Below are 25,382 nucleotides of genomic sequence, written 5' to 3'. Positions count from 1 at the left end.
ATTTTTATAATATTGCATTTCAAAACAACGTGCCCCTTTAGTCTGATGAATGAAAGGCTGCCTAGATAGAGCACTTACGGAGTACCTAGGTATTAGAATACTGCTAGAGAGTCGACTGTGGTGGAAGTGTATGTATTCAGCACTTATTACTCGATGTTTCAATATGGATTGTTATCAATTGATTTCATACCCTGATATCCTCTTTACCAGCAGTGACTTAGTGACGGCTGCTGCTGAAGGAGTTGGATGTTGCCGATGATTCGGACTTGTATACCGCGTTCACTCTGGCGGAGCTGTAGGATCTGGTTGAAGCATTGCCCGATGCTTAGACAGCTTTTATAGCGATGTGTATATAGCTTAGTTTATATATAGCAAGAGTTGAAATACTGGATAGCATGAAAGATTGGCTGATGTTGTTCTATTCTGCCCCCTGCCACCACTTTCCTAATCAGTGAGCAGAGGCACAAACTCCTTTCCTCTCTCTTCCCTCTTCCCTCTTCCCTCTCCCCCTTTATCTTTCATCTTTCATCTTGATAGTTGCCAGTACTTTTCCATTTTCATCTGACCGTACCGTCGCATCTAGACCAACTTCAAAAACGATGACCCGCGATACAAACGATTTTCGGTTGACAAGCCGAGACAGACCGGCACACGCCTGGTAACATTCATTCCATAGAATCTTGCTTGAAGATCTGACATGAACTGGCATCTTCCTCAAATGGTAGAATCGCTTTCCGAGTCGCCGGGATAATCTTTAAGGGAGAGTCCTTCACTCTTGGCAAGCTGTCGCAATGCCTGATATGCTGAGTGATAATACTTGTAGCTGACGTGGGTTTTTTGGGCTAAACGAGCAGAACTCCTAGCCGCATGCAGTGCCTCTTCCAGGACAGCCGGATCCTTGGTATCACTGGTTTCGTATTGCAGTTTCAAATGTCTCGCGAATACATTTAGCATCCCCGCACGGTCGAGGGAAGAATCCTGAGAGCGGTCTTTTCCGAGAGCCTGCCGGTCTATGGCGATGGCTCTAGCTATGTGGTCCTTTTCTCTGGTTTCGCTAGCATGAAGCCCAAGCAAGATTGCCAGAGAGCGCAGTGCAACGACCCGAAGTGGGTTCATGTCGGATATCATGTCCACGGCCCTTTGGGCTGATTTAATGGCCTCGTCAAGATCCCCGACATGTTTGTTTGGACTTTGATACCGATTACCCAAGATGACGGCCCGTGTGTGCGAAAAGTATTTGCTGTCTTGCTCGGTGATGGTGTGTTCCACAGGATTGAGAGCCATCTCAATGTCCTCAATCGCTTGGTTAATTTTCTCTTCCCCCCAGAACCGCAGTATAAATCCTTGACCGAGAGCAGCGGCGCGGGCTTCCAAGGCTCGAGACCGATTGACGTGGTCAGGAGAGGTAATTCTGATTGCCTGCTCGCTTAAGTCGAGAGAACACTCAATGTCCTCCTTACGTCGATCAATCAAACCTCTCATCACGTAAGTCCGGCTGAGGTCTATGAGTCTCTGAGCGCGTCGTGAATCATCTTGTGAACATCCACTCAACTGGACCTCTTGTCCCAATTCAATGGCATACGTCAGGCCCTGATGTAATCCTGTACGGAGATATTGTAGCCCTAAGCTCGGAATGAGGCAGCTCAACGCATCGTCGCGATTGGGGCTGCTAAAGACCGGGGTCCTTCGGTATACTTCGATCTCCTTAACCGCGGGGAGACTGGAACAGCAAAAAGCCAGCTCCGCCTTGGCTAAAAACTCCTGTCCATACTCCTGTCTCACCTGGTCCAACACTTCCGACCATTCCTTGTTCTCACCTTGCCGGATGGCATCCAGATGAACCAGCCATTGCCGCACTGCATAGTCCTTTATTCCGGGTGGATCCATCGCGTATTGGTGATAATATTCCGCCTGTGTGAACATTGGGGCATCCAAAAAGTCCTCCAGACTGTCTATCGCCGGTCCTTCCAGCAGCGGAGATGAGATGTACCTAGTGCAAATATCCATCAGAGTCTGATGACATTTCACGTCGGTCAGATCTTCGACCAGCCAATCTGGTCGCTTATCGTCAGCCTGTCTCGGACGAAGATAGTCTTCGACGGTTTGGTGGATGAAGTGAACCCGATTATCATAAATGACCAGAAAGAAGTGACACGTTTCGTGGATTAATGCTTCGTATTCTTTACTGTCTTGCACATACAAGTCTTCGGTACTGGTGATCTCTTCCGAATCCTTGATCTCGAGAGCGATATTCATTTCCGTCACTGTTAGAGGTCGCTGGGCGGCCAAGAGAATCTGCAGCATCGTCTTCACCACGGGTCGATCCTCCTCATCGATCCTATCAAGAAACGCCCGGTACGTTTCAAAGGCAGTGCTAGGCAGGGACTGGAACACCTTCAGCCAGCTCCTAAGCTGTATCCGAGGTGTTTGGCGGTTAAGGTAGTCATACAGCAGTCCAACAAAGAGGTACGTCCGATTGGCGTAGACCCGGTCCTGAACCTGATCCCGGAGTTTTGACTGAAGACTCTTGTCCCTGATCTTCTTCTCCTGGAAGAAGTGCTGCAGCTGGTCTTCGGCTACCTTTGCAATGTCTGCAGACAGTGACTCACTGCAACTAGTATCTTCATTCACGTTCAAGACCAATTCGGACTGAGGGAAATTTTCCAGAACCCGCTGAATCGGGCGGGACGTGAAGAGAAATCGGACGGGTGAATCAGAGAAATGGCGAATCTGGTCCAGCAGCGCCTCCAGTTGGTCTGTATCAACTTCATCCAGGGCATCCAGTAACACCGTGACGCTTCCAGGAGCGACTGTCGCAGTTGCCTGTTTCAAGATCTCGCACAGTCTTGAAATGTTGAATCGCATATCCTCCGTGTCAATAGTCTTTACCATATCTTGCACGCCGGCGATCAGATCCTCCCGGGCCCGAAAAAGCTCAGACAGTATCTTGCAAAGAGCGATGTTCGCTTTGTGTTGATTGCCCATGTTTAGTTTGAAAAAGAAGGAACATACTGCGTCTGACTCGCCCTCAAGCTCGTCAAGCACAGACTTGAGCAGGACAGATTTGCCGGCACCCGGATTGGCTGCGAGAAGAAGCAGATTCTGCTCGCCAGACTGCCATTTCTTGAATTTCGGATGGCTTCGAACACCGCTATTCGTTGTTTCAAGGGGAGTCTTGATCTTATCCAGATACTCGCGGTAGGCCTCGAAGTTGTGTTGCGTCGGATTTGGCGTGAATAGCTGGATGAATTTGCTTCGCTCTTCCGCCTGGTCATGCTGCTCAATATATTCATAGTGCTTGTTTACAACAGCCAGCAGTGACGATCCAGTCTCCCGTGCCTGACGGAGGTTATGCAATATCTGCGTTTTCTGATCATATTGGATATATTTTTCCACTTGTTTCTCGGCAGCTTGGATCTCTTGCAGTCGGTCTCCCCATTTGGTCGGGTTCATTCCATCTTTAGCCCAATTACGGACTCGATGACGGCCAGATTCGAAGGTGAGAAGCTGGTACGTTATGATGAGCCGGTAAACCTTGGTGATCGCTTTGCGGATGTGGTTCCTGGATTCTTGGTCTTGGTCTGGTTTCAGAAGATCGATCAGGTAGATATACCACGGCAGTTGCGAGATAATATACTCCAGCCCTTGGCGATTGTCTGCGAGTGCCTTGCCATGGTTGAAGACCTAAAAATATCAGCTGGGGTCAGGTTACGGTGAAGGTTGAGAGAGATTACAGGCGCTGTGAGCAAACAGACTCCTGCCCAGACGATCGCAGCGGGTGGATAAAGACTCAGAATGGGACTAATGATTGCGTTGGTATTCTCAAACACGCTTGAAATTCGGACGATTGTTTTCGAGCGGTTAGATTCGACTGTGTCTTGATTCACCAATCCTGTCATTAATTGCTCTCGGGCAAGCGAGTCGAGACTGGCGATCTCGCGTACCAGAGAGCCGCTTCCATCTTCATGCCGGGACAGGATCTTCGATCGAATGGCTGCCTCATACGCACTGGCAATATCCATGATGGATCGATCCTCCAGGGCCTGGTAGTATGCTTCTTCCCATAGGCCCTGAGCGTCGAACGATGGGTCTGCTCTTGGTACAGGCTTAGACTGTACCTGTACCCAGTTTTTTTCTTCATATCGAGGAGGTAATAGTTTATAACTCATGGTGACGAATTGGTCCTGAAGAGAGTTGTGAGAAGCTGTGGCGGGGTATCGTTTTCAGACAGCTGACTAGTCTATTTATCTATTCCGTATGCCTCGTATTCAATTTATTGATGTCTTGCAGCCTCCAATCATCGAGGTGTAATAAGGGGTTGGCTTGACTATTTCTATAATTGACTGTTTCAAGTTACCTTCACTGATTGGGATACCCAGGGGCGTATGTATCTATGACTGTGAAGATATACTGGCCTGTTTGAGCCTCGCTTCGTAGACAGGTCATGAGAAAGATATATTATAATAGTTGTAATTATGAAGACTTATTACTACTGAAGCTACCTAGGGAGTAAAAAGTGGTGATCAAGCCCATGATAGGGGAAAAAAAAGGCTGTGCACAAGTAGATCCATCAATTCGGTGACTTATGCCTCTATACTAATTTACCTGGCCATGGTCACCAAAAAAATATATGATTACTATTCACTATCACACTCAGAGTAAACCAGCCTTAAGAGGGATAGGTAACTATGTAGGGGGATGAACGAGAAGAGGGAAAAAAAGAAAAAGAAAAAAACAGTCTGGACAGAATCGAGAATGGCTGTGGATATATCCATATGGAAGAAAACGAGGGCTTGTTGGGCGCAAGGCCCGATGTCGCAAAATGGATCAGAGCAAAAAGGACGCAATGTGAGGCAGAATATGACCAGCAAAAGACTTCAATCCCCGAGTGATTATCAGCTCCATGAAAAAACTCCCATAATGATGAATCCCACACCCAACTACCAAGAAATGCTTCCCAGCGCGCGTCTATCTATTTAGTTGGCTCCATTTGCAGCTGCAATTTTTTGCTGGTTGTCGCGTTCCATCATCTTTTGCATGAAACTAATGTAGTCATACTTGGGAAGATCCCGATCTTCAAGTAGATCTGGACCTTCATGCTGAGGCATTGTCTGCACCAAGTGATCAATGACTTCGTCCGGAATAAGCGAGTGCCGAAGATCCAGCTCGGTGACATATGGCTGCAAAAAAATATAAGTATCCCCGAAAGAGATTTAGTGACGGGAGAGAGATGGGAACATACCTTGCCGTCAGCCACTTCGCGGAAGCTCTGAAAGACCTGCTCAGCCGTATTCTGGTCCTCGGTAACGCTGACCATGAATCGGATGAATTGTTCAAAACTGACACCTGCATTCTGGGCTAAGCGTGCTGGCCCACATGTTTCGACATACACCTCGTGCATTTCTTGCTCGTCGTAGACCAGACCTAGACTGGCCAGGGCGGCAGAAAATTCGAGTTCATGCAGCGTATTGGACGAGTCGCGGTCAAAATGACGGAAGACTGACTCAAATTCCTCCAGCTGGATGGGCGTCAAATTGGTCATATTACGGGCAACAAGCTGGTTGTCTAAAAATGCCAACTTCTTGCCAATGCTGGATTTGACCAGGCTCAGTTCGTACGACAGCTCGTCCAAGGTGTAGGTGGTGAAGTCGTTTTCTTCAATGTTTGCTTCGGCGCATTGCTCCTCCAGCTCAGCGATTGTTTCCAAGAAGGCATCCAGAGGGGGGAGATTCTCGTTCAGTCGCTTCACGTGATCTAGCTGATCCTCGATATCGCCGTCGAGCCCAGAGATGGCCAGAGACAGAGTCTTCAAGGTGAGGGCAAAATCATTGGCTTTGTCTGCAAACGAACGACGCAGGGCGTTCTTGATATCTCGAATGGTCTCGTTGATCAACTGGCTCCGTTCATGCTCGTGGCGCGTCAGAGTTTCCCACTCCTGGTCACAGACCTCCAACCGGAGGTCCTCAGGGGGATCGTATGGACGGAGCCGATAGGTGCTGAGTTTGGTTTTGATGTTGCCCAACAGGGCGGCAAGGTCTGATTTCTCGGCAACCCATTCTCGCTTCTGGTTCTTCTTGTACAGTGAGAACTGGTTAAGTTGCTCCTTGGCGTCCTTGTAGGTCCCCTCGAAGGAGGAATTCTTCCACTCTTCCCGCTGCGCCTTAATCAGACGAAGAAGCTCCTTCATTCTCCTCTCGTACGAGTTCTGCATCTCCCATGCGCCCTGCATGTTGTTGAAGAACTTCTCCACCCGGCGGCCTGCATTTTCCACGCGCTCCAGCTGAGAAAAGGCATGGAACCAGTAGGCAATGTAGGTCATCAGAGAGCGTTCGTCGGGCCTTGCAACATCGCAGACATCGTCTACATCAAGTAAATCCGGGATACCGATCTCATTGGCTGCAATATCAAAGGCCAGCTGCATGTTGCCGCGGTGGTCATTCTGGTCGAGGGAATCAAAATCGATGAGGTCCGGACGATGGATGTCGAGCAGCGCACAGAACGCCAGGCCGTCGTTCCAGCTGGTGGAGAAATCCCGGATCTCAACCCCTTCGTAGCACGCCGTCTTCCGTTGACACCATAGCAGCAAGCCTTCCTTGGCCGTCATGCCCTCCTCATTGATATCACTGATTGTAAACCGCAGAATGAGCGTCCATATCAGCCCGAGAATGATCTTCTGGTTCCCATCGACAATATCTTCTGCTCCGATGTTCGTCAAATGGATACGCCTCCCCTTAATGAAATCGAGGCCCTTGTTGACATTTTCGAACCTTTGTACGCGCAGCTTGGGCTTCGAGGCGTACCGACCGAGAGACTCTCCACCCAGGATCTCGAGCAGGTGGATGAGGATGACCTAGCAGAGACCGTAGGTTAGCTAACATTAATAGATACACCAAGAGACTCCAAACTCACTCCATCAGACAGGTCTGTCACCAGGTTATCGATGAACTGCCGTCGGACTTTTAACTTGTCGTTGAGCCTAAGCAGTCAGCCACCATCACCACCACCACCACCGAGGCACAGATAGAAAACAAGGGATATCGGCTTATCTACCATTTTGTAAATGTCTTCTGTTGCACATTCACCCAAGACTTCTCGACCTGCAACATGATTACAGAAGGCAGGACATCAAGGGCTTCACAGGCACAGGAAAAACAAGCAGTGTCGGAGGGGAAGAGAAGGGGTCGTGCAAGGGAAGGTTAATAATAGCAGTGTGTATCCACATGCAGCAAGGGCAAGGAGCACCAGATTGCAAGTCTCACCAGCTAGTTAAGTAATAGTGTGGTGATTCAAACAATGAGAAATCCGCCTCTTTGGGCTGTGGTTTGCCAGGGGCGGGGGAGTCGGCGCCAACCTTTTGGGCCAAACAGAGTCAACAAACGGCTCCGCGGCAACGGTGCCTTGGTGCCTGGGGCAGGCAGGAATATATTTAGCATACTACATACGACATACGACACAGTACCTTGGTAGTGGTCATTTTATCTTATTATAGCATTGTAAATAATATTGTCTCTTATATACTTAGCTATGTCTTCTCCAATATAGAATAATACCCGAGTTAACGTAGGGGAAGCCCTATATAGTCGATACTATACTGCGTACAGCAGACAGAAGAGTCTTGTATAGGAACCCTGGCGTACATTGAAGTTATTGTTGTATAAAAAACTCAAAGATACTCTATAGATATCTATAGTATGTCTCAATAAGAGTTAGAAATAATTACCTATTAAATCAGGGTCTTATGTACTCCTGACTCGGTCAGAACAGAGATCATTGAATATCGAGCAAGGTTACGCATTAAACCAATTTTCATCAACAGACAAGAGCTCATGACAGAAGAGATTAAGTGAGATTTCGTCTTTTATGAGCTCTTGTCAATCAGTGGTTCTACCTATTACTTTTTGGTCCAAGGATGATATCATCTAAGCTATGGCGGGGCAATCCACGCGAACCACCCAAATTTCGCAGAAGGTTCCGCGATCGTCATGCTCAACCACCTAGGTATCAACATATAGTTAACTAATTTACTACAAAGGTACCTCATACGCATCCTTAGAGAGGCAAACCCCGAGTTTCTCACAAATCCATCATGGCGTACGCTATTACCGACACCCTCGCCCTCCCCAATTCCTCCGTTCGCATCCCCCGTCTGGGCTTCGGGGTGTACCGGTCAGCGCAGTGCGGGGAGTCAAGCCAGCACGCCCTCCAGGCAGGATACCGCCACATCGACACGGCACAGTTCTACCGCAACGAGCGGGAAGTCGGCGAGGCGATCCGGCAGTCTGGGATTCCGCGCGCGGAGCTCTTTGTGACCACCAAGATCATCAGCCCCGCCGGTTCGCCCGAGGCGACGTACAAGAAACTGTGCGAGAGCGTGGAACAGATCGCGGGCGAGGGGCCAGATAGCTACGTCGACCTCTTCCTTATCCATAGCTCGTCTTCGGGGCCTGCGGGCCGGAAGGAGCTGTGGCTCGCGCTTGAAAAGTTGCTCGCAGAGGGCAAGACGCGGAGCATCGGAGTCAGTAACTATGGGGTTCAGCATATCGAGGAGATGAAGGCGTATGCTACCGTGTGGCCGCCGCAGGTGAACCAGTTAGAGGTGAGATTTAATATGTTTTTTTTTACTATTCCTGTTCTACTGTTTCACGTTTGATTCTGTCATTGGTTATCTAAGTACTGGTTTTGATCAATCAAATAGCTGCATCCATGGTGCCAGCAGCGGGTCATCGATGCATACTGCAAGAGGCACGGCATCGTTGTCGAGGCATATTCGCCCATTGTCCGCAATTACAAGGCCAACGACCCTACGTTGGTTGGCCTCGCCCAGAAGTACGGAAAGACCACACAGCAGATCTTGATTCGGTATGCGCTGCAGAAGGAGTGGGTGCCGCTACCCAAGAGCGACGATCCTGCCCGTATCGCGGCCAACGCTGCCATCTATGATTTCAACATCTCCAGTGAGGACATGGCGGTCCTGAACGCACTGGACCAAGGCCCCGCGGGGGCGATTGTGGAGGCGGTTGAGAATGAGTGAAGACATCGGCTTGGAATGAGGGGGGGGGGGGGAGAGCAACCCCCTGGTTATTTACCTCCTTCTACAGACAAGCTTCAGTAATCTGGCCGTTCCATCAGAAAGGCGTTGACCGATTGCAAGGTAGATCTTGAAGGATTCGCGTCGGGTTTTGATGACATGATCCACGCAAGGCGCTGTCGGATAAATTGTTTATTCATGGCTTGCCCTTGTTTCTGTGTAGAGAAGTCGCCTGTAAATAATGAGCAATGAGAAGCTTTCTAATACCCCAACACCGAACGTATACCTACCGCTATCATCATAGAACAGACACAAGATGGTGAGGAGAGTTCCTGCAGAAAGATCTTTACCCGACTCACAGGTAACCAGCAACTTGAGGGATGGGTCAGCGCCTAGCCGCGACCTGACAAAGGCTTGCACTTTGTCCAGCGACTTGCGGAGATCGCGACTCCCTAGTTTCAATGACCCGCAGCCTAGATCGAGTCGGTTTGGACTCTCGTCGTCAGTGTTTGGCTTGCCGTTGCAGTCAATGACAAGGTCATAGGCCCCGCTGTCATGCAGTTGAGGGTCTCTTTGGCTCAGGAACAAGTTTTTGGTCGGTAAAATCAGGTGAGTCTGCTGGCCATCAGTTTGCTGACGATATTCGCCCATCAGCTCTTCGATAAAACCTGGAAGGTCATCCTCGGCCGTGGCAAAGAGGGCGGACTTGTTCGCCCAAAAGACTGGAGGTATTAGTCCATGAGCCCAGCCTTCACTGTCATCTCCAGCTCCCTGGATGTAACCTCCCTCAGATATCTCAGCTCCATGGACTCGTTTAGACGCAGAGCATAACACCAGGAGATTATACCCTTCCCCCTTGTGTAGGTCTGTGGGATGGAAGTACGATCGATTTGCCCACGCAACTCGAATCGGGTTTCCAAGTTGTTGCCTGAGGTCACCCAGATCCAACTTCAAGTCCTACAAATACGTAATGCGGGTTAGTCGTCTCCTTAGTTGCGCCTGATAGATCTTCCAACCAAAGAGGGCAGGCTACCTTGAGGGATTTAACGAAGCCGTCAATTCTCCGTTCAATCTGGGATTCTTCTGAAGACCCCAGGAAGTTCGGAGGGAACTGGACGGCGTGATAGGTGCGCTCAGAAGGAAAGAGGGCTCGATTGAGGACAGCACACCATATAGGGACAGTCTTGGAGAGGGCATCCGGCATAACTGTACGGTTTCTTATTAGCAAAGAATTTCCCTCGACCAGGCCAAGAAGAAAACAACATCATAGCACGCTAGACCACGAGACGTTCCGCAAAGGTCAACGGCTAGAAGGAATGAAACCATTTACTCCATCCGGAATACTAATAGCTCGAGGAAGGTAGTAATGGTAGCTGGAGACTTACGTTTACCCCGACGTGTAGAATCCACAATGATACATCTGCACCAATAACAAGTCAGTCTAACATTTGGGCAATGGAGAAGCAATTGTTTCAATATCACCGTACCCTCCGTGTTGCCGAGCAATCGGGAGAACCTGGATGTTCAACCTGCGAAAGCTAAAGTCCCATTGGCCTGTATGACCATCCGTACTCTTGAAGTAGGCACTACCTGTCTTTGCCTCGGGAGGAATATACCAGCTGCCACATCTCTCGTTAGCGACGAGTGGCAATCCATAGTGGTCAGCCACCTCTTGCACAAAGGTCGCGTCGGTTTCAATCGACCGAAGCCTATTCGTGACCGAAAGCGCGGATCGTCGCAGTGACGACAGCGTCTGAGAGACAGACTGGGCCGCCAAAGGGAAATGAAGTGACGATAGTGATACGGGATAAGAGCCGGAACCCTCCATCCTGACGGCCCCCTCCCCCGTTCTACCCTGCCCGCAATTTCCCGTCACTCCCTTCTGACAGGACTGCTGGCAGCAGGACCTGAAATCGATGACTCGGTGGTAAAAAGCAACCCAATCAGATGCAGGAAACCCCTTTCCTTCCCCAGCAAATTAGTATAGGCCTAGGTAAACCTCAATAGCCAAAGAGGGGTGACTGACTGCACCTGTCCTGAGAAGGGTAGCGCGGGGTATGCAAATGCACAGGCAACAAGCTAGTCAGACTCTCTCTCCCACTCTCTCTCTCTCTCTGATAATAATTCACTGGGATTGTGACTCGACTCTCATGAGACATTGGCTGACCTGACAGGACCCGGGTGGGATTGAGCGACCCTCGCGTCTGAAGTATCCCGTTGGCCTGTCCCTCGCTGTGGGTCTCAACTGAGGCCTTTGGGAGAGACGAAGGCGATTGGGCGATAAGGCAGCGGATGCCAACTTGACCCTATCCAGCCTAGCGCCAGTGTCCGTACGGCAGACCATTCCGCATTCTGCGCAGTTGCTGCTCAGCCTCAGTCAGCAATGGGAGTCAATGCACGCCTGCCTTGGCGCCCGCCCCGAGTGGTTTAGCTCGGCGGCACAAGCACACCGGTGTGTCGAGTCAGGCCCAGTCCGGAATAGCGTGCTCCGGTACCTAGGTGGGCTTAGTGCTGGGTAACTGAGCCTGAAGTCAACCCAGTCGCAGACGTCACAGTATGATCTCAGGCCCCACTGGCCTGCTCCTTCCTGCCTGGAAGATTCACTGGGACGGAGCGTCATTGCCTCCCCTGGCTCTTTCCTAGGAATCTTATTTAACAGTGCAATTCCCTGGGTTGCAATTCACTCATTCCTGAAAAGGCCCTCATATAAAAGCCTCGGATTTCTTTGATTGTCTGTTACCTTCCTTCTCTCTTCATCTCTCACCATTCAGAGAGCTTTAGTCTACCTCAAGTATCTTGTCATTCTCTAACACACATATACACATACCATCCCATACCAATCAATCAATCACCATGCCTAAGGTAAGATAGAGCTACTTGGTCTTCTATATCGTGTCATGGGACTGACAGTTGCCCTAGATCAACGAGATCTTCTTTGACTGTGACAACACCCTCGTCCTCTCCGAGGAGTTGGCGTTCGAGGCGTGCGCAGACCTTGCCAATGAAATCCTGGCCAAGCGCGACTACCGTGATCGCTACACCGGCGAGCAGCTCATCCAGGACTTTGTCGGCCAGAACTTTCGTGGCATGATGGTCTCTCTGCAGGCCAAGTACAAGTTCGACATGTCCAAGGAAGAGCTCGAGGAGTACGTCAAGAAAGAAGAGGACGAGGTGATCAAGAAGCTCGAGGCCAAGGCCCAGCCCTGCATTGGGGTCACCGCTGAGCTGGAGAAGCTCAAGCAGTCTGGCAAGTACGCCATGGCGGTCGTTTCGTCTTCGGCTCTGCGCCGGGTCCTGGCCTCAATCAGGAAAGTCGGTCAAGACAAGTACTTTGAAGAGAAGCACGTCTTCAGTGCCGCCAGCTCGCTTGACAAGCCTACCTCCAAGCCCGACCCCGCCATCTACCTTCACGCTCTGGAGGTCTGCCGTCGCCGCGCGGACGAGGTGGTGGCTGTCGAGGATAGTAAGTCCGGTGCCCTGAGCGCTATTCGGGCCAACATCCCCGTCATTGGCTACGTTGGCAGCTATAACGGTGTCGATAAGCAGATGGAGATGGCCAAGAGCCTGAAGGACCTGGGTGCCAAGGTCATTATGAAGGACTGGGCTGAATTTGAACAGTGTCTCCAGGAAATCGAGGCTCTTTGATTGGGGAGGGAACGCGGCGTTTACATTTCCTTCCTCTGTTTTCTTTTTTCCCTCTCGATTCCACATGAGTTATGACAGCGAACGCACCACTGGTCGTTACGGCGCTTTTTTTTTTCTTTTCTCTTCTTTTCTTTGCTTCTTCTTCTTTTACACACACTCTCTTCGACACGTCACACACTGCAGATTGCCCTGGTCGACCGGTCGATCCGAGGGCAATTTGTTTCAGTAATAAGGACTGGCTTTCTACTTTACGGGTTTCAGCGAGAGGACAGGCGTCCCGCCAACGGTTTTAATGGGTTTTATTTCGGCACCACATGAGGTTGCAATCATCAGATAGAGACTAAATGCGATACCACAGCCTTTTCTATCTCTCTTTTTATTTCGAGTGATATTCGTTTTCCAAGTGATATAGTGTACGCAGTAGTTGTTATGTGGTGACGGTCCTCTTGAACGCCCACCATCAGTGCCGCTAGGGCACACCCTAAGCAAATGTTCTCCGTTCCCTGGAGATTTGACACTGCCCTTTGACAGGCCCCGGCCATCCCGAACCCCCATCCCCCAGATTATGGTGCAAATGACAGGCCGGCTCCGATGACCACATGATCAATAGGTGAACGTGCGGAGTAGGGGAGGACAGAATACTTGATTTTGTTTGTCTGTCGGGCACCATCGCAGCTGCGGGAGGGGATGGCAGGTGATTCCGAGTCCAGAGCGTAAAACGTATACAGGTTTGAGGTCATGGGGTGCTGGATGCACCCGGTGTAGTACGCAGTATTTTGTACCTAGATGGTACTCTGTGCTTTGTCCCTAGGCAAAGTATTTGTCAATATGTGTTCCAAGGTAGCTACTATGTAGTAGGTAGGTAGGTACTAGGCAAGGTACCGGACCTATTGACAGTCCTGGACGAATCGGAAATACTAGATACATGTAGGACATTAGGCTACTGGTACAGACTTACGGCGATGGCTAGGTTCAGTATTCAGTCATAAGATTAATAGACTCAGTCATAAAGAGCTAGTAATATTACCACAAATCAGCAATAGATCATAGGTAAGAGGTAGTTAAACTGATTAATCGAAGGAATTACCTCGGTATTCGATAAGATAAGGGCTAGCCCTGAGGCCAACCCCTCCTCCAAGGACAGAGAGTACTTGCTACCTACTACCTCACCGAACAGAGTGTCCATAGCTAACTAGAGATATTGCACTTTATCAAAGGAGCCACTAATGTCGCAGTCAGAATCCAAATTACTCTCCCGGAGCCCACTGGTACGGACAAAGTTGCCTGTCTGCAAGGTGCCGACCCGTGGATACGCGCTGACCTGAATGAAAACCGGTCCAGGACCCCGCCGAGGCAAGATGGATTCGATTCGTCAAGACCACCTATACCGACCCGACGGGGGTGGAGAGAACATGGGAATCAGCAGAGAGAACGGTGCGTGTTTCTGACGCAGCTTGACAGGGGCATAGGAGGGGCATAGGGGGGGAAGCATTTCGCTGATGCTATCTTAGACACGGCCGGCTAACTGCCCAATCGACGGGGTCGGCATCGTGACCATCCTGCAGAAAGAGACGGGTCCAGAGCTCCTCCTGCAGAAACAGTATCGACCGCCTATCGACAAAATCACGATAGAGGTGCCCGCAGGGTTGATCGATGCCGGTGAGACGCCAGAGGAATGCGCCGTACGGGAACTGCGGGAGGAGACGGGCTACGTCGGGGTGGCCGAGGAGACCAGCACAGTCATGTATAATGGTGAGAATCATTCTGAAAAAAAAAAAAAAAAATAACAATAAGATTTTCACTAATTGTAATTGAAGATCCCGGCTTTTGCAATACCAATTTGAACATGGTCCATGTGCGGGTGGACATGTCGTTGCCGGAAAACCAGAACCCCAAGCCACAGCTTGAGGATAACGAATTTATCGAGTGCTTCACCGTCCCGCTAGCATCGCTGTTTGACGAGTTGAAGAAACTCGAGCAGGAGGGCTATGCGGTTGATGCGCGGATTGGGACGTTGGCAGAGGGGATTGAGCTGGCAAAGAAGCTGAACCTGTGATGTCTCATTTTTTTCCCTTCTATCTAGATTTTCCCTTCATCTTTCAATCCTTTGTACAAAGCCCAGGCGGCCAGGGTTTTCCCGTCATGCAAAGCCTCTTTCCACAAGTTCTCCAAGGGCACGATCTTGAGCGTAATCTTCTCCCCGTGGTCTCGTAGCCCTGTCAATCGGCCCTGCAGAGCTTCAATCTCCTTTCGGGGCATTTTCTTCTGGCAAAGGAACAACGGGATAAACTCGTCGCTCCCACCGGGAGAGGGATAGATCGCTTTCTGCAGCTCTTGTTCCCCGTCACGCCCTTCCCCACGGCACTGCAGCGCCAGCGCGGTCATGTCCAACAGTTCCTCCTGCGGGATAGAGAGCCCTGTCTCCTCCTCGATCTCTTTCGCCGCCGCGCCTGCAAACGTACCACTGTCATCGATCATCCCCGCCGGGATCTCCGCAAAGGCCAACGAGCCCGAGGGGATCCGCGGCTGGACGGTCAGGACCGCCCGCTTGTCCGTGTCGGATGACGAGTCTGGCACATCGTCGGGCTGGAGGATGAGCTACCGATGAGAGAATAAAGTTACCATCCGGAATGCGGATCCATGAGGGGTTTTACCAATAGATCCCTTACCAGCATACCAACGCTGCCCCCCCTCAAGAACACACTCCCGGGCAGTGACTCCCCCCGGTCGTTTGACACGTCCGCCTTGAGTTTTACAAAGCCCAGTCGCCCTCCACGAAAGTAATCCACCGCCTGGACCTCGATCTGGCGTAGAACATAAGGGCACGCGTGGAATTCATGGGATGGCTGCCCCTGGCGAGCCAAGGATCGCCGCAGAGTGGAGACCCAGATCTGGAAGGCCGGAAACTGCCACAGCTGCTTTGGCGACAGATCGGGTGGGCACTGGATCGGTAACCCCTGGAATGCCCCCTCCATCTCGAGATTTCTCCTTTTCTCACCGGCAGGTGTCAGGGTTGTAAGGTAACGGGGATGGATTGTCCTGACCAGAGCGAACACCAGCGCTGGTCCCTGGCCCGGTCGCAGCGTTCGCCACAGACCAGTCTTCATTCACAAGAGGCAGACGGAACGAACAGACAGCACCAACAAAAGTCAGTCGGTACCAGTAATCATGACTGCAGATCGAGAGAAGGAGAAGAGACGAGAAGTTCCGTCCAGAATGATTAGATGACGTCGCCAACACGAGCGGGAATTGCCAACCGGAAGCTGACCTGACCTGGCTTGAGCTTCTTTTTTCCCTCCCCCGCCTTCCTACGCGGTAGCATGACTAGAACAGACGTCGTCGCTCGAAACCAGGAAATCCGCCTCCGCGGGCATGCAGCGTCGCTCGCATATTAATACCTCCAGTCCATCCGATAAAAAAAAAGACGCCCCCCTCTCCCTCGCTCTGCGGGGTCAGACGCAGATGCCAATACCCGCCCAGCTGCCTGTGTGAGTTGCCACTGCTGCAGGCAGGCCTTGGATGCTGCTCACGCTCAGCTCCTACAGTCTTTGTTCTCCCCTCCCTGCCATTCCATTCTCCCATCTCCCTCCTTCTCCTTCTTCTTATTCTCTGTTCCCACTGGCTTATACTTTTTGTGTCAAGTGTGGTCGAGGCCCAGAAGCACAACGTCAGCCTTGCTGATAGAACCTTGAATCGCCCCGGTGTGGTTGAGCAGTTCTACCATGTGTTGAGCCGAGCCTCCTCCTCCTCGTGAAAGTTCCCCTCAGGGCTCTGTCTCTCGATGATGGGCATTAGACAAATCTGCTGGTCTGGCGCATGGTCGTGAATCTATCACCATTCCAACAATCAGTAGTAGCTTCCTGACAGAAAGAGACACTGGAGGGAACCATTCTTTGGGCTCGCTACTCTACTCCGGATGAGCTTCGAACCATGTTTACTGGGCTTTCTCATTCCATCCTGTCTAGTTGCGTCCACAAGTATGCTGTTGGGTGTCTGCAGCTAGAACCTATCTGTTGTGTCTGTATCAACCATCTCTCGAGCTCATCTACCCTGTCTTCTGGGAGGAGAGCATATATAGAATACTGTCGGATTTGTCAAAGTGCGTTTTTCCCTTGACTTTCTTTTTTTTTCTATTTTCTTTCCTATATTTTCTTTAAAAAAAATATCTATAAAACAACACTATCGGTCATTTCTTCCTTTAATGGTGGAAATCCCCCACCTTTTTATGTGTCACTGAATCTGGATTTAAAAGAGCATCTGGAAGGTTCTTGTCTGTGAAAATATCACTTATTGCTTTCACTCCTAGTGGTCTAGATTTCTGGAAAACTCCGCATTCATCTTGCCTTCGCGTCGAGGGCGAGGGCACCCCTCCAACACACGCGACTTCGTCTCCTGCTTCCTCTACCACTCCTCTCTCTTCGAGCCCTCCGCCAACGATCCGTCGTGTGGCCCCAAGAGCGAGAAGAGGCCGCTACGATACCTTGACTGCTCTCAGAGCAGAGTTCGAGGCCATCCAGAAAGGCGTCTCCAGGCTGCTGAACACCACGCAGCTCTGGGGATACCCTCTCGTCGACAACCCCTCCCTCTGCGTGTCCAGCTCGCCTGGCGTGTCAGGACGCGGTGTCATGGAGTCAGCGTCGTCTCGTTCGGCGGCGCCCTCGAGCGGAGATGACTTCAATTTCCAGCTGCCTACCCATCAGGAGGTCTTTGGCCCAGAGACATCCAACCAGCCGACTCCCTACTTGGTGCAGAATAACGTCCACGGCCATCTGCCCCCCCAGGCTGGCCACATCAATCCAGGTAAGCAAGCAAGCAATCAAGCAAGCACAGCCTGGTCACTCAGCTGAACTCTATATCTCCTTTAGAATTGTCCCAACCCTACTACAGGCTACCAGGAAACAACAGTCAAATGACTGGCATTTCAGGTTCCACCAACCCCACGGCAGGCGAAACAGGTAGCAGCGACGTGTCTGTCGATCCACGTAGTTCGTTTCCTGTCGCAGGCCCATTCCCAGCAGAGTTCTACAATTCAATCACCAACGGAATCTCCCCCCAGTTTCACCAATATTATTACCCAAGACGCACCATGCCCATAGGTCCAGGCGCTACCCGCGTGGCACCATATGGCTATGTGAACAACGGAAGCCTGCTGACTTCCTACCCCTACCCGTACTACGGATCTCCTATACCCTCATTTGGCCTGCCATCTGGAACCACGCCCGCCTATCCGTCTACGGCGGCCCATCCTGATCTCAGCCGAGATAGCCAGACTGCCTCGTCGAGTCCGGACGTCCCTCCGCTTCATCCACACCCTTTTGCCCGCCCTCAGATAGACACGCAGCCCTTACCGCAGCCAGCCTCGCAGTCTGGAATTGCGCGGGCGACCAATCAACCCCACCGACGCCACCACCGCAGCCAGAGCTCGTCCACCACCGCTCCAGCGCCGGCCAGTGGAGGAGTCCCGGCTGCTGCTCACGGCAGCGGACAACAGAATACTCGTCGACGCGCTCGCGGTGGAGGTGATGCCCATCCTCGGCCATTGACCGCGGGGGCGTCTCCTACTCGTTCGCAGCCAAACACGCAGACCGGCGGTGCGGTGATGCTCCCGGAAACGCCCTCGTTGGGTATGGGCGAGCTGTATCCCGTGCTTACATCGCAGGACATGGCACGGATGCAGCGCCGCTACGACGTGAACACCCTGATGCAGATGTCGTACTATAGCGACATGTATGCCCTCGGGGGGGCTGGAGGCGGCTCCCAGTCGAAGAAGGGGCTGGACAACCAGAACGACGGCCGACCGACGCCCAAGGAGTCCAAGGACTTGCTGACCACGCTGGAGTGCAAAATATGCATGACTCAGCTGGTGGACACAGTGATTATCCCGTGCGGCCATGCGGTCCTGTGCCGGTGGTGCGCGGAACAGCATATCCCATCGAGTCGCGTCGACGGCACCCGTCCAAAGACGTATTCGCTCTGCCCGGTGTGTCGGACTCATGTCATGAACAAGGTAAACACCCCGTCTAACGATGATTCTTTTTTTTTTTTCTTTTTTTGGAGTCAAGTTCGTGTTCTGACAAGCCAGTATCGGATTTTCTTCTCCTGACACACACACACACACGCACACCCCAGAATTGTCAGCGATTGGCCAAGAGTCTTCGCATTTCGATTCGCTGTGGATTGGACTCATGATGGAACTCGTAGTGATCTCTGCCTTGCCGGTTATCTTCTAGCAATTGATTAGCAATTGAATGAGCCTTAGTTATGTTCTATCTGCTCGCTGTAATTACTAGTAATTATCGTCTGTAGATGGTTGGTTCTGCAGCATCCACCACTGCCTCGAGGAATACAAAACCCAGCACGCGTTTTGTAGTATAACTACGAAATATGATATCTCGCCTGCCAAGATTCTTAAATCTAGAACACTCCATATACTCCGTACTACATGGTTAATCTGTACGGATTACAAGTACTTGGACTCAGGTACTCCATAAACCTTGCCTCCTACTCCATAGTAAGCAGAGTAAACCAACGGGGGTTTATCTTTTTCACCCGGGTGAATACCAGCATGCGGGCCACCAGGCAACTTGCCTCAGCCGAGTGGCCACAGCTGGCTTGTATTGAGGTAATTAATATGTACCTAAGTATGTATCTAAGCGCTAAATATGTACCTAGGTAGTTAGTAGTACCTAGTTATAATGTAAGATAATACCTAATTCCGTAGTAAATGATTTCCTAAATGTTTGGGTAGATATCCAACGTCAGCCGCGAGATCTTTCTCCCTATAATTAGTACCGAGCATGGCATATCAGATCTGTGTATCTCGTAGGTAGACTCGATTCAATACCTAATATCTGGTAAACAGATGCTCTGATCCTCTTGTCATATGATTGTATCGGGTTAAAATCACCCTTCGGCCCACGCTTGTTTAGGTGGTTACCTGAGGTACTGGCCTGAAGGATTGCATTTACCTGAGTATGCATCGTCAGTTCTTCTGTATTTATGGATCAATACCAATTGAAATATAAGAAGATAGCTAATATATCTAGATATAGATCTACTACATTAGCTATAGATGAGATAGCTTAGATAGGTAGGATAGGAGTGATACAGTTGCCCATCTAGCTATTTCAATTGTAACTGTTTGTTTATATGGCAGCCTCACTCTCTTCTCGATGAGGCTTGCTCCCAAAAGTCAAACACCTCTCCACCTGGGATATTCCTCATCTTCCCGGATCGCCACCGGTTTGTGATTAGCAGCTGGACTGGATGTCGCCGTATTGTTGTACAAGGCTTTAAATCCTGGGTGATATCAGTGGTGAGGTAGAAGGTTCTCCAAGTCACCGGGATACGGAGCCCATAGGACAACTCATGAGACACGTCAACATGTAGGTCGATGGAATGAGAAAAAGAAGTTGAGAAGGTTATAGCCTTATATCAAGTTGGTAGGTTAGATTGTTGGTAGATGTTGGTAGATGTTGGTTAGTACTTAGTTAGTAAGGAAGAGGTAGGAGGTAGTAACTAAATTAATTACCGTACTCCGTACCTAAGCGGAGTGTCGGTGAGGTCATGAACAAGGCAACCACACGGCAAAGTAACCTCTTAAACCTCAACCTTCCCCTCATCTCCTAATTCTGCCTTCTCTGCCTCGTGTTGTGGACTCTAGTGCTCTCGAATAATAATCTTAATCAATAGCCTTTTCAGATCAGGCAGCTGGAGGCGGTCGTTTTTTAACCTTTTTAGAAGATGAAGTTCAGCCCGACGCTTTATTAGCTGGCTTCAGTCGACTTCTGCTCTGTGGTGCTCGTTGCCTTTGCGCACCGCGTGTGCCTAATCCTCTAGGTGGTATGTTTCTATCTCGGCTTCTGTTGTTATAAGACCCCCGGTTCCTGGCGCCCCGTGTCTCTAAGCCTCAACTACACGTGTCGTGTTCTTTTTTTTTCCATCCTGTCCAGTCATAGCTTCTTCTTGTATGCTCGCTGACAATCAATCCCTGCATTCCATTCTGCAGACTATGTGAGTTGCCAGTGCATCCTGCAACGAGAAGCTTTCTGGATGAGGAGGTCCCTTTTATACGTGCAATGAGCAGCGACCATACGTCGGAAGAAAGAGCTACAACGCCATCGTTGGATGCAGTCGGTGGAGATGATAGCAGGACCAGTCCGAGACCTGTCGATCACGACAAGTTGAAGTCTGTCTCTCGTTCTATGCCCCGTCATTTACCTTTTTATTTCCTCATCCTGTTGCCTTTTTTTTCCCCCCCCTCTCATGCTAATCTTGTAGGCGATCATCTAGATTAACCCTCGAGGACATTACCACGGTGGACTCAGGAACCGCCCATTCCGCCTCTCCATCCGAGCCCTCCCTATCAATCCAGCGGCCGTATTCGGCGGGTGGCCTGCCCGACGTTCGGAAACTAGATATTGGAGCCACAATATCATCGCACAGTGTAGCACATCGGACACGGCTGCATCCTCCTTCGCCGAGGCATAGTCCGGATGGATTCAAAGGCCGTCGGAAACGGCCGGCTCATGATTTGGAATCGCAAGGTACGCGACCGGTTCACCATGGTGCCGATGCGACTCCCAAGGCGGTCGCAGAGCCGGCCTGCGATTGCAGCGAGCAGAATCATCGAGAGGGCTCGCCATTGCGCACAGAAGTAAAACTGCAAGCCCAGCCGCCGATTCATAGCACCAGCAGCCACAAACGACCACGTGGATCCACGCCAGGCACCCATCATCATAATCATCATCATGGCGAGGGTTCTAAGCTGGTTGATGCAAATGGCATGTTTCTCCAACCAGAGACCCACCCAATCACGGAAGAGCAACTGACTCGTGAAGTTCGAGGAATCTATGCGGGGCTGACCATGGTCGAGAAGAAGTGCATTGAGATCGACAAGCTGCAGTCCGACAGCAAACATGACCTCTCCCATGCCCAATGGCAGACCCTGATAGCCCTGCATCGCACCCTCCTACATGAACACCATGACTTCTTCCTGGCGTCACAACACCCGTTCGCGAGCCCCGGTCTGCAGAAACTGGCCGAGAAGTATTCTATGCCCGCTCGCATGTGGCGCTATGGCATCCACGCCTTTCTCGAGGTTCTGCGCAGCCGGCTGCCGCACTCCCTGGAGTATATGCTAACCTTTATCTATTTGGCGTACTCTATGATGACCCTCTTGGTCGAGAGCGTGCCTGCCTTTGAAGGTACATGGATTGAATGCCTGGGTGACCTCGCCCGCTATCGCATGGCTGTTGAAGAGGTTGACATGCGGGACCGGGAGATCTGGGCCGGTGTCGCCCGCTTTTGGTATAATAAAGCGGCTGATAAGACCCCCGGCGTGGGGAGGATTCAACATCACCTAGCTGTTCTGGCGCGGCCAGATGTGGTTCAGCAGCTGTTCTACTATACCAAGTCCTTAACCACCGTGCAGCCCTTCCCCAGTACCAGGGAGAGCATTCTTCTTCTCTTTGACCCACTCCTGAGTCGACCTCAGCCTGTGGTTCGTCAACGTCACTACGCCGCCCTCACGGCCTTTGTCACCGCCCATGGCTTTCTTTTCACTCGGGATGGGTCTTCTTCTCAGTTCCTCTCATTTGCAAGGCAATTCCTAGATCTACTAGATGACTATATCGGGCGGTCAGGCACCACATTCCGGCTTCAAGGGGCTCACATCGTCTCGTGCAACTTTGCTGCCATCTTTGAATACGGCAGCATCGGCGCTTTGTTGCCTGGGGAATTTAATGGTAATAAGAATAATGAGATGGAAGAAGAACTCGTCCCTTCTATGGAAGAGGTCTACCTGTCTGCCACCCAATACTGGGAGGAGTCGCAGGCGAGTCGGCTCGTCAGTGAAGCAGACTATCCAAATGCCGTCCATCATAATCCATCGTCAACCATGCTCCATGGGTCTTATCTGGCCTTCCATACTATTTCTATTTTACTTGATCGAGTTGGGGACAAAAACGTGTTTCCCAGCGTGCATGTTTCGCTCGCGTTCATCTGGTGCCTCTGTCTCAACCAGGGTAGCATGAAGTATATTGAATGTTTGGTCCCCTGGGTTAGCATCGCGACCTTTCTCAATTCCATGATACGGCCCAATGTCGATGCCAGCAAGATTGAGCGTGTCGAGTTCCCGCGTGCCGAGACCGGGAGTCTGCAGCAGATGCCCGAGGATTTTATTATACGTGGTCAGGTCTGGAGCCCACATTACTTCCCTCCTGGCTTCTTCGACAATGCTTTAAGTGAGGACGATGGGCGATTGATGGAGACCCCATCGTTGATAATTTCGCGCATCCACCGTTGTCTCTGGCTTGGTGTGCGCCTGTCAACAGTAGGTTTTTCTTATAATCTTCTTCTTCCTCTTCTTCTCCTTCGTCCTCTTAACTAACAAACCAGTTCCAATGCTGGATGACATATGACTCTACACAAAAGACATTTTCCGCAACACCATACGCCTGTGCACTAAATGAGATGGCCGAGGAACATGATCCTTTTCCTTCACTCCACTCCACCACCACTTGCTCTATAACTAAATTCTAGTCCAGTACTAGTAGGTGATCAGATCAGCCCTGACTCTACACCTAGCAATAAGGTCCTATCAATGCCCGATGTGCAGTGACCTCCTTTCTGTCAGGAAAGGATCCTCAAGTCTATGATTCCAGCCAGTACAAGAAGTACTCTCTGGTTAATCCTGTCCATATGGCAGTACAGCAATATCAACCGCTGCCATAGAACTGCATTCAACCCAAAATCTAGAGAATAATAATAGAGAATTGAATAAAGGAGTCAATAATAATTTAAAACTATTGCCTTGAGTCCTCTCCTCGGTCCCATAGCTGACGCGGAGAATCCACGTTGCTCGGCCGCGCAGCTGCGATTGGCACGTCCCACTTTAGTTCAGAGCAAAAAGGACATCTGGTAACTACGGAGTACACCTGGGGAGACTCAGGACTCGGTTCTCCCCTCTTTCCTTTGCCCGATCCATTGATCTGTCTGTATATCTTTTGCTCCTTTATGAAGTTTAACCTACTTGTCCGCTTCTTAGTGCTTCCATCGCGATGTGTCTCATGCTGAGCACCCTGCACAGAGCATTGGTCTAATCGTCGCCCTGCGGGCAGCTGCGCTGAGCCGCTGCTCACCCCATAACTACAGTGTACAGCGAAAGCTTCAATCAATCAACAGTTATTAAATCGAAGAGTGATCGAGCAACGGAGAGATAATGGAACAATCGTGGCAGACCTGTCTGCAATGCGCGAGGACGCTGGCCGCAGTGCCCTGGCATGTGCTTCTGGGGGCGGTGCTAGCCACCCTGATAGGAATCGTGGTTTTTGTAAGCATCATTCTTTTTTCTCTTTAATATATCTCTTGAGGGGTCTTGGGCTAATTTTTCTTTGAAATAAGGTCTATGTGATTGTCTCGACTGTTGCGCCGAAGCCGCGCCCCTCATTCCCTGAGGAAACGAAATACCGGTCTCTCGCGCGGGACGGATCCGTCACGGAACCCCAACAGCTACCGAGCTGGCAGGAGGAGGAGGAGAAGAAGAAGAAGAAGAAGGATGAAAAAGTGGTTCTCGACGGAACGGCCGAGGTGTTCATGTCCGTCGTGGTTCCGGCTTATAATGAGGAGGATCGGCTGATGGGGATGTTGGAGGAAGCGGTCGATTACCTGGAACACGAATATGGGACGGTCGGCAGCCAGGAGAGAGAGGATGGGAAACAGCTTCGTTCGAGGAAGGTTAATGGCCAGGCAAAGACGAATGGGCGAGAGAATGGGAACGCTGGTCTACCGGGGGATAATATTGATACTACTACTACTACGCGAGGATGGGAGATCCTGCTTGTCTCGGACGGCTCGACGGACAAGACGGAGGAGGTTGCGTTCCAGTTTGCGCGCGAGCACCAGCTCTCGCGGCACCCGCGCAGGCACTCGGGCCCCTGGACGTCCAGCACACAGGAGGAGGGTGTGTCCATCCCGCCGGGGACGATCCGGGTCGTCACCCTGAGCCAGAACCGGGGCAAAGGCGGCGCCGTCACTCACGGCATGCGGCACGTCCGTGGCCGGTACGTCGTCTTCGCCGACGCGGACGGCGCCAGCAAGTTCACCGACCTGGGCAAGCTGGTCACCGCTTGCAGGGGCATCGAGGATTCTCGCGGTCGGGGGGTTGCGGTGGGTTCGCGAGCGCACATGGTCGGCAGTGAAGCTGTTGTTAAGGTATTCCTCATGCTTGGACCTTTTTCTTTTCTTATTCTTTTTTTTTTTTCTAACGAAATAGCGCTCCAAATTACGCAACTTCCTGATGCACTCGTTCCACATGATACTGTGGCTGTTGACGCCGCCCAAGACGGCAACCATCAAGGATACGCAGTGTGGCTTCAAGCTCTTCTCGCGCGCTGCCCTGCCGGATATCATCCCGTACATGCACTCCGAGGGCTGGATCTTCGATGTCGAGATGCTTATGCTTGCCGAGTTCGCCGGCATCCCTGTCGCAGAGGTGCCTGTTGGCTGGCACGAGGTCTCTGGCAGCAAGCTCAATGTCATCCGTGATAGCATCGGGATGGCCTGGGGACTTGCCATCCTACGCGTGGCGTGGTCCCTCGGCGTCTATCGCCGGCGAGTTTAGAACGGAGAGTCTGTGGGGATTCACGATAGTTTCATCTTCCCAACGTCTTATCTTCAAACAGAAAAAAAAAAAAAAAAAAAAAAAAAA

At 51.0% G+C, this 25,382-nt stretch overlaps 11 protein-coding genes across 11 annotated transcripts; 6 read left to right on the top strand and 5 right to left on the bottom strand.

Moving 5' to 3' along the window:
* Positions 1 to 603: 603 nt before the first annotated feature.
* Positions 604 to 3,803, bottom strand: ASPZODRAFT_130276 (hypothetical protein). The gene has a single exon (XM_022722467.1). The coding sequence runs from the start codon at positions 3,451 to 3,453 to the stop codon at positions 715 to 717; it is 2,739 nt and encodes a 912-aa protein (XP_022582809.1). The 5' UTR covers positions 3,454 to 3,803; the 3' UTR covers positions 604 to 714.
* On the bottom strand, positions 3,447 to 4,508 carry ASPZODRAFT_1558339 (hypothetical protein). Its single transcript, XM_022726241.1, has one exon. The coding sequence runs from the start codon at positions 4,167 to 4,169 to the stop codon at positions 3,600 to 3,602; it is 570 nt and encodes a 189-aa protein (XP_022582808.1). The 5' UTR covers positions 4,170 to 4,508; the 3' UTR covers positions 3,447 to 3,599.
* Positions 4,509 to 4,615: 107 nt separating this feature from the next.
* On the bottom strand, positions 4,616 to 7,344 carry ASPZODRAFT_130274 (hypothetical protein). Its single transcript, XM_022722466.1, has 4 exons — positions 7,051 to 7,344; positions 6,910 to 6,976; positions 5,243 to 6,850; positions 4,616 to 5,180 (listed from the first exon to the last, which is right to left on the bottom strand). The coding sequence occupies exons 1-4, from the start codon at positions 7,104 to 7,106 to the stop codon at positions 4,977 to 4,979; spliced, it is 1,935 nt and encodes a 644-aa protein (XP_022582807.1). The 5' UTR covers positions 7,107 to 7,344; the 3' UTR covers positions 4,616 to 4,976.
* A 648-nt stretch (positions 7,345 to 7,992) lies between these two features.
* Positions 7,993 to 9,261, top strand: ASPZODRAFT_130273 (hypothetical protein). Its single transcript, XM_022722464.1, has 2 exons — positions 7,993 to 8,596; positions 8,696 to 9,261. The coding sequence occupies exons 1-2, from the start codon at positions 8,087 to 8,089 to the stop codon at positions 9,029 to 9,031; spliced, it is 846 nt and encodes a 281-aa protein (XP_022582806.1). The 5' UTR covers positions 7,993 to 8,086; the 3' UTR covers positions 9,032 to 9,261.
* On the bottom strand, positions 8,695 to 10,988 carry ASPZODRAFT_130272 (hypothetical protein). Its single transcript, XM_022722463.1, has 5 exons — positions 10,516 to 10,988; positions 10,414 to 10,448; positions 10,062 to 10,234; positions 9,319 to 9,985; positions 8,695 to 9,260 (listed from the first exon to the last, which is right to left on the bottom strand). Exons 1-5 carry the CDS (start codon positions 10,854 to 10,856, stop codon positions 9,106 to 9,108), a joined length of 1,371 nt encoding a protein of 456 aa, XP_022582805.1. The 5' UTR covers positions 10,857 to 10,988; the 3' UTR covers positions 8,695 to 9,105.
* Positions 10,989 to 11,627: 639 nt separating this feature from the next.
* On the top strand, positions 11,628 to 12,795 carry ASPZODRAFT_1552100 (hypothetical protein). The gene is made up of 2 exons (XM_022726184.1): positions 11,628 to 11,890; positions 11,948 to 12,795. The coding sequence occupies exons 1-2, from the start codon at positions 11,882 to 11,884 to the stop codon at positions 12,671 to 12,673; spliced, it is 735 nt and encodes a 244-aa protein (XP_022582804.1). The 5' UTR covers positions 11,628 to 11,881; the 3' UTR covers positions 12,674 to 12,795.
* Positions 12,796 to 13,848: 1,053 nt separating this feature from the next.
* Positions 13,849 to 14,729, top strand: ASPZODRAFT_158046 (hypothetical protein; the record flags this gene model as incomplete). Its single annotated transcript, XM_022726340.1, has 4 exons — positions 13,849 to 13,941; positions 14,015 to 14,107; positions 14,185 to 14,425; positions 14,491 to 14,729. The coding sequence occupies exons 1-4, from the start codon at positions 13,900 to 13,902 to the stop codon at positions 14,727 to 14,729; spliced, it is 615 nt and encodes a 204-aa protein (XP_022582803.1). The 5' UTR covers positions 13,849 to 13,899.
* Positions 14,730 to 14,752: 23 nt separating this feature from the next.
* Positions 14,753 to 15,648, bottom strand: ASPZODRAFT_62638 (hypothetical protein; the record flags this gene model as incomplete). Its single annotated transcript, XM_022729093.1, has 2 exons — positions 14,753 to 15,271; positions 15,343 to 15,648. 2 exons carry the CDS (start codon positions 15,646 to 15,648, stop codon positions 14,753 to 14,755), a joined length of 825 nt encoding a protein of 274 aa, XP_022582802.1.
* A 2,426-nt stretch (positions 15,649 to 18,074) lies between these two features.
* Positions 18,075 to 18,782, top strand: ASPZODRAFT_130268 (hypothetical protein). Its single transcript, XM_022722462.1, has one exon. The coding sequence runs from the start codon at positions 18,273 to 18,275 to the stop codon at positions 18,774 to 18,776; it is 504 nt and encodes a 167-aa protein (XP_022582801.1). The 5' UTR covers positions 18,075 to 18,272; the 3' UTR covers positions 18,777 to 18,782.
* Positions 18,783 to 21,458: 2,676 nt separating this feature from the next.
* ASPZODRAFT_150578 (hypothetical protein) lies at positions 21,459 to 23,215 on the top strand (the record flags this gene model as incomplete). Its single annotated transcript, XM_022725638.1, has 2 exons — positions 21,459 to 23,006; positions 23,072 to 23,215. The coding sequence occupies 2 exons, from the start codon at positions 21,459 to 21,461 to the stop codon at positions 23,213 to 23,215; spliced, it is 1,692 nt and encodes a 563-aa protein (XP_022582800.1).
* Positions 23,216 to 23,894: 679 nt separating this feature from the next.
* Positions 23,895 to 25,295, top strand: ASPZODRAFT_62869 (hypothetical protein; the record flags this gene model as incomplete). Its single annotated transcript, XM_022729107.1, has 3 exons — positions 23,895 to 24,005; positions 24,077 to 24,886; positions 24,948 to 25,295. 3 exons carry the CDS (start codon positions 23,895 to 23,897, stop codon positions 25,293 to 25,295), a joined length of 1,269 nt encoding a protein of 422 aa, XP_022582799.1.
* Positions 25,296 to 25,382: the final 87 nt, after the last annotated feature.

Source organism: Penicilliopsis zonata (genome assembly GCF_001890105.1).
Source record: "Penicilliopsis zonata CBS 506.65 unplaced genomic scaffold ASPZOscaffold_4, whole genome shotgun sequence".
Taxonomy (NCBI): Eukaryota; Fungi; Ascomycota; class Eurotiomycetes; order Eurotiales; family Aspergillaceae; genus Penicilliopsis; species Penicilliopsis zonata.
This window is presented reverse-complemented; position numbering and strand designations above follow the sequence as displayed.